Source organism: Xenopus tropicalis, chromosome 2, assembly GCF_000004195.4.
Source record: "Xenopus tropicalis strain Nigerian chromosome 2, UCB_Xtro_10.0, whole genome shotgun sequence".
Lineage (NCBI taxonomy): Eukaryota > Metazoa > Chordata > Amphibia > Anura > Pipidae > Xenopus > Xenopus tropicalis.
In genome coordinates this window covers 34,896,480-34,908,887 of record NC_030678.2, presented here as the reverse complement: position 1 = coordinate 34,908,887, position 12,408 = coordinate 34,896,480, and the positions used below count along the sequence as shown (strand labels likewise).

At 43.0% G+C, this 12,408-nt stretch overlaps 1 protein-coding gene across 1 annotated transcript; it reads right to left on the bottom strand.

Annotated features, from left to right (window-relative positions):
* Positions 1-1,843: 1,843 nt before the first annotated feature.
* On the bottom strand, positions 1,844-10,875 carry slc46a1 (solute carrier family 46 (folate transporter), member 1). Its single transcript, NM_001127138.1, has 5 exons — positions 10,576-10,875; positions 8,176-9,028; positions 5,518-5,601; positions 3,577-3,733; positions 1,844-2,628 (listed from the first exon to the last, which is right to left on the bottom strand). Exons 1-5 carry the CDS (start codon positions 10,810-10,812, stop codon positions 2,571-2,573), a joined length of 1,389 nt encoding a protein of 462 aa, NP_001120610.1. The 5' UTR covers positions 10,813-10,875; the 3' UTR covers positions 1,844-2,570.
* Between the last annotated feature and the right edge of the window lie 1,533 nt (positions 10,876-12,408).

Below are 12,408 nucleotides of genomic sequence, written 5' to 3'. Positions count from 1 at the left end.
TTAATGAAAAGGTATGTGCTTCTGCCAATGGGATGCTGATGCAGATATAGCTATAATCACCTTGGAAGAGAATGCAAACTCCAACAGCAGATATCTGGTTACTAGGGGCAATATAGCTTAGCAGCCAGGCAGTGGTTTCAGAGACAGACTGAAATATGAAGGGGGCCTGAATAGAAGGATAAGTAATAAAAATAGCAATAACAATCTCATTGTGTTTTTTTGATTGCTGGGGGTCAGTGACCCCCACACACCTGGCAGATGTAAAGAAAACAACAAATCATTTCAAAACTATAACAAATAAAATTTGTTGCAAAGTTGCCAGGAATAGGACAATCTTTAACATACTAAAAGTTAACTTAAAGGTGGCCAACCCTTTCATTTATGAACTGCTTTTGTTATAGTGCAATTTTCTTGGTGTCCAATAAGCTGGCAACAATAATCAATACAAGCTTGAAAGCCACTATTTATTTCCATTTAGAAATTAGAGTTGCATGCCTTCTATTATTAAAAATAACCACAATTAGCAATTATCCTGCTATATTTCTCTGCTAAACAGGAACATGTTGCTTGTTTTTGGCTCAGAGAAGCACGTTATTCTTTATAAATATATGCATATGATACGACACTGCCAGTGGCTTCCCTTCACGATACGACTCGCTGGCCTGGCTGCGCATAACTGATAAGATCTGCTGTGAGATTTTGGGCCGAAACTGAAGGTAAGGCTCGTGGCACACAGGGCGTATGCTCAGCTGGCAGAGAAGCACCTGAATGTGACACTGTAGCATTTCATTCACTTATAAGGACACTAGGGGTGACAGGAGGATTTTGCCCCCCCAAGAAAATAAAATACATTTACATACGAAAAGAAAGGGTGTATGACTCTTCTTCTGGAGAATGTTACGTTGTTAGAACCTTGTCTGAAACAGGCACACAGGGGTCATACACGGTGGCCAACGTCTGGCCTGTCACTCTTAAAATACACTTACAATTAAAAGGGAACTCTGGCTTCCAAAACAAAATTTGTTAAAAAACCCCACACAACAGAGACACCCCTAAAATATCACAGTAATCTGTTCCTTCAAAAAGTATGAATAAACACCATTTTTATATGCTGAAATCCAGCTGCAAAACAGCTCTTCTCTTTCTGTATTATTTGAAATCATGGCAGGAAGGAGGGACTAAATCACTAATGTTACAAATTGTAATAAATTCTTCACAGCTTACAGACAGCATGCAGGAACTATATAACCCACAATGCATTGCACTGTGATGTCCCTTTTCATATTGACATCACCTGTGCAGGGGATTGTGGGATTGGGAGGATGCAGGCTGAAGGCAGGCCGAGGACAGTCGACTACATTTTATTTGAGTCTCTAAGTAGTCGGCCAGATCAGCAGGGGAACAGGCAGGCTTAGGGAACTGTTCCAAACCATATTATTACATTAAAAAAACATGAAAAGGCTGCATATTTATTTCTTGATGTATATTGAAAAGTTGCTTCAAATTGTTTACTTTTTAAAAAGTTGTGTTTGGGTGGAGTTCCCCTTTAATAGCATTTTACTGACAAGAAGGCTGGTCTCGTTTACATGTAGTTTCCATTACATGACAAATACATTGATGGTCTTTGCTCTCTGCTACATCCTCACACATGTATTATGTACAAGTGATATCAGGGATTACTAGGCAGTATATTCCACTTACAGCTGCAGTACATAACACATTCTAATTGGTTGCCATAAACGTTAATAGGAAGTGCAGCACAGATGAGTATGAGAATTAGGTGGTCTTTCTCTCCAAGGGAAAGCAATCTGCAGAATATTGTGCTGTGGGACAATAGAAGCACTTTCAATATGCTATGTTTAATGGTTCAGTACATGTAATTGCTACAATGACAGTAGTAATAATGCCCTGGTTTGTTCTGGCAGAACCCACCGAGCATGGTCACTGGTACCAGCCGTGCCCCTGGTGCTGCAGAATCGTCATGCTCTACTGAGACACAAGCACACATTTTAGGATCACGTGAGCACAATGATTTTACAAGTACTTTATATAAACATGCTACCTTATAGAGGTATTTGTAATGCCTTGTTTTTTTGGCTTTATTAACCAAAAACGCTCATATTTTTGGCCGTTTGTTCAAGTACTAAAGTTAGCCACAGCTGTAGCCAAGGGGGGCAAAAGGTGCAAATACACAGACTTGGAATGGAAAATAAACGCACAAATTAATGTGAGTACTGATCTACTCTCCATTACTTACAGTGCTACGAGTGTACATGGGATACAGTCAGCCACATCAGATTGGAATTAGCAACACGATTAACACCAGCTACCGGCCTGGCCTCTATACACAGGCTGGGGGAGTGTACTGGCATCACTGGTTCGGAATCATTGATCAGTTTGTCTCCATCTTGTACAAGCTCCCACACATTTACAGTGTCAGTAATATGGCGAAGCCGACAAGCACAATGGATAAAGCACTAGAGTTCACTAGCCTGAGGCTCACTCTTCAGGAGGTCATTACTGCTCAGTCGATCCATTTGCTCCCGTTCTTCTTGCCGGGACTGTATTTCTCAGGAGATTTCGGAGAACTGACTGTACATTGGTTTTTGATCGCAGACTTCTATCAATCTGATGGGAAAAGCACATACATTTCATTAGAGGATACAGCACATCCTGCAACTACTGTATATGGGGCCAACAGACAATCATTCTGCTTACATTAAAGAATTAGTAAACCTTTATAATAAATTGATGTAAAATTGAGGAGAGTGCTATTCCAGGCACTTTTGCAATTTACATTCATTATTTATTTATTTTTTTCATTCCAATATGTTCTTCTACTTCTTCTGGTTAGGAAAAACATTAGAAACCTCAAGTTTTCTCAAGTCTTTCCTAAACAGAGGAAAACAGACCTGCTCTCTATCTTTCTCATAATGTCATGTACAGAAAGTGACAGCAGGTGGCGCTGTTGTAACAAAATGCATTCTAATTAACAGTACTTTTAACCTTTAATATCTTAGAATTAAAAACAACAATGAATGTAAATTGCAAAAGCACTCTCATCAATTTTACATCAACTTATTTTAAAGGTTTACTTATCCTTTAATGGGTGAATCTCATGAATTACAAATCTTGGAAAAAAAATCCCTGAAAAGGAACAGTTTACAAAAATAAAACTACACTCATATTGAAGAAAAATACATATAATATTTACAAATCTCAAACTTGTGTGTAAACACTTGAAAGGCAAGAGAGCAAACAGCATACAGCAGTTTATTTGCCCAAACCATAGATGCAGTTAAAGGGGTTGTTCACCTTTAAATAAACTTTTAGTATGATGTTTTTATTTTATTGATTTTTTAATATTTAACTTTCTGTTCGGCAACCCTCCAGTTTGAAATTTCCGCAGTTATCTGGTTGCTAGGGTTGAAATTACCTTAGCAATCAGGGAGTAGTTTGAATGAGAGACTGGTTCCCCCAGTTTCATTTATGTAACTTGGGCCCTACTGACCTCCAGCCCAGAGAGCAGCTATTTATGGCCAATACAGACAGCAGAATAAGGAAATGAAACATTACCCTATGATTCCTGCTGGGATCAGCAAAAGTAAGGCTCCGAAGAGGAACGGGAAACCTTGCATAAAGTGCAGAGTGGCTGGATAGAGAGAGTTAAACACGGCTGTGGCTAGCAAGTAGGAGAGGCCTTCCACACATGCCACGGAGGAAAACAACGCTCCTACGGAGAGAGAGAGGTTACGTAGCACCAGATACAGACATCATAGTTGGATTTATACAGATAATGTGCCTAATTCTGAAACAACCTCATTCTAAGAATTCACTTCCTACTGATACGAAAATTTGATGGCAGCTCCCAGTAGATATCAGAATAGCACTCAATGGTAAGAAATCCAAGTCTGGCTTGGGACTCCTCCACTTAGAGGGGAGTAGGAGAAACATTAGGTTACCTGAAAGCAGTTCTAATGTGTAGCACTGGCTCCTTCTGAAAGCTCAGACTCAGGCACAATGCACTGAGATGGCGCCTACACACCAATATTACAGCTAAAAATACATTTGTTGGGTCAAGAATAACATTTTATATGGTAAAATGAATTATTTGCTATATAAACAGTGTAATTTACAAATAAGCAGTACACCATAAAAATCATGACAGTATCCCTTTAAGCAGCACCCCTGTGTAATGGACAGTATGAAGGCAGAACATGGGCGTTCATCTGGATTCCCCTTCTTTGCTCATAATAGATTGGAAACTAATGAGAATTAGTGCAGGGGAACCCTGTGTATAAAGGGGACATATACCTAGTGTATTATGGTTGTACATGTTAAAACACGGAATGCCTTTTAGAGCAAAGCTGTCCAAAACTCATCTCCATCTCCCTTTCCATCGCCTCTCCTGGGTGCTGTGAGTGATGTGATGGTGATGTGAGTGAGTGACATGTAGAACTCGGCAATAGCTGCCCATATCCTGCCCCCAACCTGATCTGTGTCCCTACTCATGGTTGTAGCTGCAACTTTCTGATTCCCAACACCAGTCAGTCAGTTTTCATCATGCTGGGACACCTTCCTGGATGGAGTTGGGGCAGGGCCGGAACTAGGGGTAGGCAGAAGTGGCAGCTGCCTAGGGCACAACGATTGGGGGGTGCCAGACAGGAACCTCTCCTGCCTACCCCTAGTTCCTTTGTCATTGCCCCCGCCGCTTGTGATTACGCAGTGGGGGCTATGAATTATCGCATCGCACCACCCCCCCGAATGCGCATGCGCGCCAAAACGCAAGGGGGAAGGGCACCCGGACGGCTTGGCCCGCCCCTGAGTTGGGGCATGGCTATTACTGCAGAGTTTTATGGGAGAATGAAAGGGTACACCCTGCTGTGCCTCTGGCTTGGACAGTCTGCCAGTTCACACTGAGGGTTTTGCTGGCATTTAAGCTCAGTTGTGAGGTGCCACTGTGCATTCTGGGCAGACACCCTACAGACAGATGCAGAAACAGGCTAGCCATGAGAAATGCCAATTATATGGTGCATCATTTATTACAGAGTGTAGTTACATGTGCAAAATTCCCAAATCATAGCTTCTTCCTCTGTATGCACCCTGTCCTGCATGTAGACATCAATTTACTGCTATATTCACACTCAACAAAAAGTATAGGCCCTGCATATACCGTCTGACCAGTATATATGGAGGTGCAACAAAAAGCAGGAAGCAATTGTTGACTGCTATTGATCAAGCTCAGGAGGGCTTCTGGGCATACCAGTAACTGCAAATGTGCATCTAACAGATGTACCCTCCTATAGGGCCCCAGACTCCAAGAAGTGAGGGACACCATTCTAGATTACACAATGCTACCTGCTAAATATCTGAATTTGCTGGACCATTGGGGATCTATATGTGTAATAACACAAAGTAACCCACACTGTTTGGGGAGGGAACCCTACATATCCAGAACCCCTCATATGTGTTGCTCACAGCAGTATTAAAAATAAGATATTTCACACACAATCTTACCTTGTTCTCCCTCCTCTACCATCTTGGACAGCTTGGAACGGATTACTGGAGTAGTTGCCATTGCAAAGAATCTCAGCCCATAACCTAAAAGCAAGCAGAAGTCGTTTGGTAAAACTGATCAACATTTAAAGCTGCTTTAGTGAGTAAATGACTATTTTAGAGAGAAGAGTGAGCTGTAAGGTCATTCAGAATGTACAGTTTCATAGACTCCAAGTGATAAGTGCCAGTGTGTGCTAAATAATGCAGATCCAATGGCAATATAAAGCACTGTGCATAAAGGAAATCATTGTTTAACCCCATTAATGCCAAGTCTCTTTGATCTTGCCACAACACCTTGTACCAGTAAAAAACCCAGTCACCCAGTGTTGTTGGATGGCATACGCCGGTTGGATGGCGTACGCCGGTTGGATGGCATACGCGGCGTCGCAATTTCAGTGAAATCACGGAAGTTGCCTTGAGAGGAAACTTCCACGATTTCGCTGAAATCGCGCTGCCGCGTATGCCATCCCACCGGCGATTTACATTTTCGCCAGTGATATTAGTCGCCCACGAACAGGAAGATTTGTCGCAGGCAACTAATCTCCCCGTGTGCCAGAGCCCTTACAGTTTATAGTGCAACCTTGTTGCCTCCCTCTGGCAATGGGAAAGTGGCAATTAGATAACTACTCTCCTCTCATCCTGGTCTAGTGACAATGAACACTAATGGATACGCACTCTTTTTTACAAAGAGCCCTACAGGATTTTACATTAGAAGCAGATTCATGGTTCCTCTCTCCATGCTGCTGAGCCTGCTGGAAATCATGGGTATAATTTAAAAGTTCCCTTGAGACAAAAATATGCAAGCTAATTATGTTTGGTATAAAAAATAATGCCTTGTAAGGCAGAGTAATAACTATAAATACTCTCCTGCATCAAAAGCAGGACTCTGAAAGTCTAGCATTATTCTGAGAAGGGTAAATGCTGGGTAAACACATTTGTTTTCAGTAGGAAAATGTTTTCCTTGCAGGGAAAAGGTTTTGTTCCTTGAAGTCTCGTGAGAAGTCTCTCTAAATGCTGCCTGGTCATGCCCAACGAGTGGGAAAATACACAGTGACTAATAAAGATAATAACGTGCTATTAGCTGGTTTATCATGGAAACCTGGAAATCCAGAACCCTATAGTACAAGAATAAAACGTGTAGGGGGTGGAAAATAGATGGCTTGAAAGTTGATACCAAGCTCATTACTAACGATATGAAACAGAAACAAGGAATTCATCTCTACCACTACATGCATGTAAATAAACTAAACCAAGATGGAAAATGTGGTTCTTGTACCATTTTTTTGAAAATATAACTCTATACTGGGCTGTTTACAGTGATTATCTGCCAAAAAAAGTTTTCTTCATAATTTAAAATAGTTCTAACTTTCCAATTTCCAATACATAAGTTATTTGTAAATGTTGCTGCCACTGTATGCAGTATCTGTCTGGCTGTTTGTGTTCTTTGCACTCCTGAACCAATGTTGCAAGCCAGATGATTAAGGGCGAAAACACACGGGGAGATTAGTCGCCCACAGACTACAATGGTCGTTGTGGCAACTAATCACGCACAGTTTCTAATCGACTTGTGTGTCTTCTCCCTTAAAGACCTGGAGAAGAACGGGCTTCAGCCTGACCCACACGGGATAACCAAATAGGGCATTTAACTGCAATTACCTTTACAAATAACCTTTAAACTACTTTTAAATCTTTAATGGAAAGTTTCCTACAACTGGATGTTCTTTCATTATTCAAAAAGAGTTTATGGCTGGATGGCCCATTAAAAGCACAGATGTCCCAGCCGTACCTGCCTAGCACCAGGCAAATGAAAGTAGAACACTAACAATCTGTTAGAAATACTAGAAAATGCAAGGCAAGGAAATAAGAGTATATGTTTCTGAACTGAACGACTGATCACATGCATTTCCTCCCGTTCTAGGAAAGTGAATGCACACTCACAATTGTATATTACCCAGCACAGCAATGCAAGCATTTGTCAGATCTGATTCATCGTGTTTATTGTGAGGCTGGGAGATGCTCCCGAGAGCACATCCGCTGACCCAGTTCTGGCGCTTGAGACAGAGGGCATTATTTAGGTAAAGGGTGTAACCCAGCTCTATTGCTGTAGCTCTCACAGCATTCACATAATACCTTGTATCCATTTGCCTAGTCCTAGCACATCCTTGGTAGATGGGCCAAAAGAAAGGTGCAACGTTTTCTACAATTCTAATCACTTATAGACTCTGTAAGTACCACTGTAGTCTCATCACATTTATTGCTATTGAGAGATAAAATTATGTGATATCTGCACATTTATAGGGGAATTCCAGCTTTCAAACCAAAATTTGTTAAAGAGCCCCACACACGACACAAACCCCTAATATACCTATCACTGTTATCTGTTCCCTCAAACAGTATGAATAATTTCCATTTTAAAATGGAAAATCACTTGAAATCGTGGCAATACTTTCACTGAAATGAATTTAACCCATTGTGTGCAAACCTTATTGTCTAGGTTTCTGGGCTCTATATATAAATTTTGCCAGGGTCCTTCTGATTTTTTCTGCACATGGTATTTATATACTGATTATATGAACTAAAATACCCTATATAAGTAGCATCAAGTAAGGCCTGTATCACCTGTAAACATAACGGGAGTAGTAGAAGCCAAGGAGATGACAACCAGCCCTGATATATTGGAAATGAAGCCCATCTCTGCCACCCAGCTGTCTGCCAAACACAACTGGAATAGACGCAGCCCTGCCAGGCTGCTGAGGTAGGTTAGATGCTCAGCTGCTGAACCATAGCCAATGAGATCAGAGTCCCAGCAGAGTGGGTAACTGAGCTCATAAAGTACAAATAAGTTTTTGGCTCCCATGTGCACAGTCACCACCACCAGGAGGGCCAATGAATAAAGGCAAAGTTTCCTCCTTCGATTATTTTCCCCTGATACCGTGAAAAGGCGAAAAAATGTCTGGTAGTGGCGATGAGTAAAAAGTCTTGCTGGCTTCTTGTCTTTTACAGATTCCTCTACACAGAAATAAACATAAACTGCTGTAAACAAATTTACAGCAAACACCAGCCAGAAGGGGTTGATGTAGCCCTGGGCTTTCCGCCAGTGCCCGCCAATGATGCTAGCTACCATCCCAGCAATGCCAAGGCAGGCTTCTAATATAGCTACGCGGAAAGTGCGGGATTGCCGGTCACTGACATCAGCGATATAAGCAAAGCACCCAGCAAGGATCATGTTGAAGTCACCACTAATACCACTGATGAAGCGGCCAATTAAAAAGTATGCAACGTGTAGCTCCTGGTACATGACTACTAGGTAGAGTGCAGCTTGCAGAGCGAGACCGATGCATGGAAAGAAAAGCACTGGCCGACGTCCCACTTTGTCACTCCATGGCCCCAGAAGCATCACAGAGAAAAGGCCAACTAGAAAGCCGCCCAAGTTTATGTAAAGGCTCCAGTGTGAGGTAAGAGTCTCCACTTCCTAAGACAAATAAATTAAACAAAAGGCCATTATTACCAGTGCACTTACCAATATGTTACAAGACATGAACTTTGCTATGGTCTGTGTAGAACTGGCTTCCCACTATCTTCCTTTTTCTCAAAAGCATCAAGATGTATTCCCCGTCAGACTCTTCCCTTGGCACGGATCCACACTGAACCCCCCCCCCCACTTCTGTGCTCCTTTACCTGGGACAACTCTGTGCATCCCATACGCCTTGGGCATTGCCCTCTGTGCCCCAGCCCTACACAGTCATCTCTCTGGAACAACTCTGTATATGGCTCTCATGCTTGTACCTCTTTACTGGGGGCAGAATGCAATTGCCTATGGGATTATTTTTCTGTCCTATCAGTGGACCATAACCATACAGAGTCCTGTCCCCTGTGTCCATTTATCAAAGGAAAAGACAGCTGCACAGAGCACTTTGGCCCTTTCACTGGAGCATTACTATACAAAGCTCTTGGGGTCCAATTCTATGGGTTCCTGAAATTGCAGCCTATTCCAGCACCATTGCCTGTCCTTAATGGGATCCTGTTTGTCTGACCCACCTCTCCCTCCCCCCTGCACAGTAAGGGCTGTGACACACAGGGAGATTGAGAGGAAACTTCGGCAACATTGGCAAATCGTGGCGCTGCATGTCATCCCACCGGCGATTTACATTCTAGCCAGTGGGATGGCATATCGGGGAGATTAATTGCCCACGGCAAGGAAGATTTGTCGCGCAGCAACTAATCTCCCCGTGTGTCACAGCCCTAACACAACTGCAAAGCTCTCTGCCCCCTTGCCCCTTCTAAAATGCTTAGTCTCATGACCCATTTGTGAGGGTTCAGTGAGCTGGGCCTCTCCTATCTGTGACCATTGTTTAGGAAACTGCCTATGCAGCTCTTGCACCTGCCCTGCCATACTAAGCCCTTTCCACCATGTCCTTTAATGGAGTTGCAAAAACTGCACAGAGGCAGGGACTGATGTGAATGATGCACAGGTATCGGACCCTATATCAGGAAACCCGTTATCCAGAAAGTTCCGAATTACTGAAAGGCCATCTCCCATACACTCCATTTTAATCAAATAATTTACATTTTTGAAAATGGTGTCCTTTTTCTCTGTAATAATAAAACAGTACCTTGTACTTGATCCCATCTAAGATATAATTAATCAATATTGGAGCCAAAACAAATCTATTGGGTTTACTTTTTAGCAGACATAAGGTAGGAGATCCTAATTAGAGAAAGACCCCTTATCCAAAAACCCCAGGCCCGAGCATTCTGGAGAAAGTGTTCCATACCTGTATAATCTTTGTAAAGGATGTGCCTGTACAATATAAATAACAGATAATGCTCCCTGTTCCTCTGTGGCCCTTTCCCAGATCTAAATAAGCCGGGCCCCTCCCATATCAGCACTGTGCCCATAGCTCTCCTTTTGTGCTTTGTTGCACAGGAAGCTCTGTAAGAACTTTGCTCCTATCAAAGGGCACCTCCAGCCTGGCACTGAGCTGTCAATCAAATGCCCTCTTGTAAGCGGCCCCTCACCTGCTGCAGGGCTCCTGTGCTCTTGCTGCCATTGACGGTGCAGTCCAGGATTCGAGTCCCATTGAAGCCGATATCGGCACTGAGCCGGTCCCACAGGTATTGAGTAGTTAGAGGGCCCTGCAGAGCCAATGCAAACATGGACAAGAAAAGCACCGGCTCCACTGTCACTGAGGCCGGCAGGCAGCGTCGCGACCTCGGCCTTTCACGGACCTCGGGGCTGTCATCCGGGGACACCATTGCGGGCAGGCTTGCGTCAGCCATAGGGCACCGAGGCTCGGAGACGACGGCCGAATTGTTCAGCGCAGCCTCAGACTGGGCAGGGCACAAACACTAGGCTGTATTCTACAAGCCCGCCCTCTCCCCTCGGCGCCCCGCCCCGCACCATTGCCAGCATCCAGCCAGCCCATTGCGCTCCTACAGAGGGCCAGTCAGATGCGGCGCTCACACAGACTACAGATGGTAGCTGCTGGAAAAAAAGCCTGTTTCTGTAATATTCAGGGGGGAAAAGGTTATTTTTTTTCTGTTGTCATGCAGGGGAGGAGAAAGAGGCGGGACTACACTCTCGTAAGGGCGGGGCGCCCAGCATACACACGACTGAGGGGGCGGGACAGGGGAGAGAGGCGGGGCGCCCAGCATATACACGACTGAGGGGGCGGGGCTATGGATCAGGTGGATGGGAAGTACTGAGAGGGTTGTAGATCGAGTGAGGGAGTTTGCTCTGCCTACGTTCAATCATTACCTCACCCAGCAGAGTTTCATCCAAAGATCCACATTCCTTCTATCCCTCTCCCGGGCAGCCGAGCACTAAGTTGTACACATTGCATTGTTCTATCTTGTGGCCCAATAATTCTGTCATGTAACCGCACAAGATTTTGTGGGATCCAACCAAATGGCGCCCACCTGCTGCTGCAAGGACTAGGCTACACTGGCGATGTGATCAAATTCTGTGGGTCAGATTTTATCTAACCGACAAACTCTTGTCAAGCAACCTGAACCCCCCAAGCTGAGTCAGAATCTGACCTCCCACAGCTCTAATGCAAGTCAGGTCAGAGAAAATGGATGCTGAGTTTTGTTCCTGCATCTGCAACAGTCAATGTATTTCAATGAGAGAAAAAAAGTATTTTTTCCTATTATTTAATCACAAATACTCGTTGCAAGGTAGCTCAAAATACTATACTGCCCCTTTTATTAAAGAGCAAACTATAATTGCAGAAATTTATAGTGTAGTTTGTTTCAAAATAATTGCATGTATCCTATGCACATCTGTAAGCTGCATGAAATAGAATCAAATGGTGAAGAAAGTTGTAGTTCTACAAGGCGCTACTGAACATACAAATGGATTGCAATCACTGGCATGCCTTCACCTTTTATTAAGCGACATGTAGTGCGTTTTACTTACTCATTTGCACTAGTCAATGGATTGATGGAAACATGTTCCCGACCTTCTTAGGGATTATTTCACTCTTTATATTTAATAAATGTATGTTACAAAAAGAATTGTTACTATGGAGTAGTTTCCATGCACTGGCACTTTTATGTTTGAGTCTGAAAAATATGTTATAGAACTGCAAGGTGTATTTCTTGAATTACAAATGTGTATTGGATACATGCAATTATGTAGAAACATACAGCACTACACTATATTCATTTTTCTCTTGTTTTTTTTTTTACATATTGGCCCTGGCTTATTCCCCCTATTGTTTTTATTAAATAGGTTCATATATGCCACATTATTCAATATTAGTACCTGTGCTTTGGGCTCCTAGTCAAACCAGCCCTGGACCACTTCAAGCTACTCCTCATTCTTTTGTATTACATTTTGCTACATGTGCA

Excerpts from the sequence above, each read along its gene's own strand:
- slc46a1 (NM_001127138.1), bottom strand. The coding sequence starts at position 10,812 with ATGGTGTCCCCGGATGACAGCCCCGAGGTCCGTGAAAGGCCGAGGTCG. Across the intron at positions 3,734-5,517 it reads GGTAGAGGAGGGAGAACAAG|GAGCGTTGTTTTCCTCCGTG; the intron begins GTAAGATTGTGT and ends CTCTCTCCGTAG. Across the intron at positions 2,629-3,576 it reads ATCCCAGCAGGAATCATAGG|ATTGATAGAAGTCTGCGATC; the intron begins GTAATGTTTCAT and ends TTTTCCCATCAG.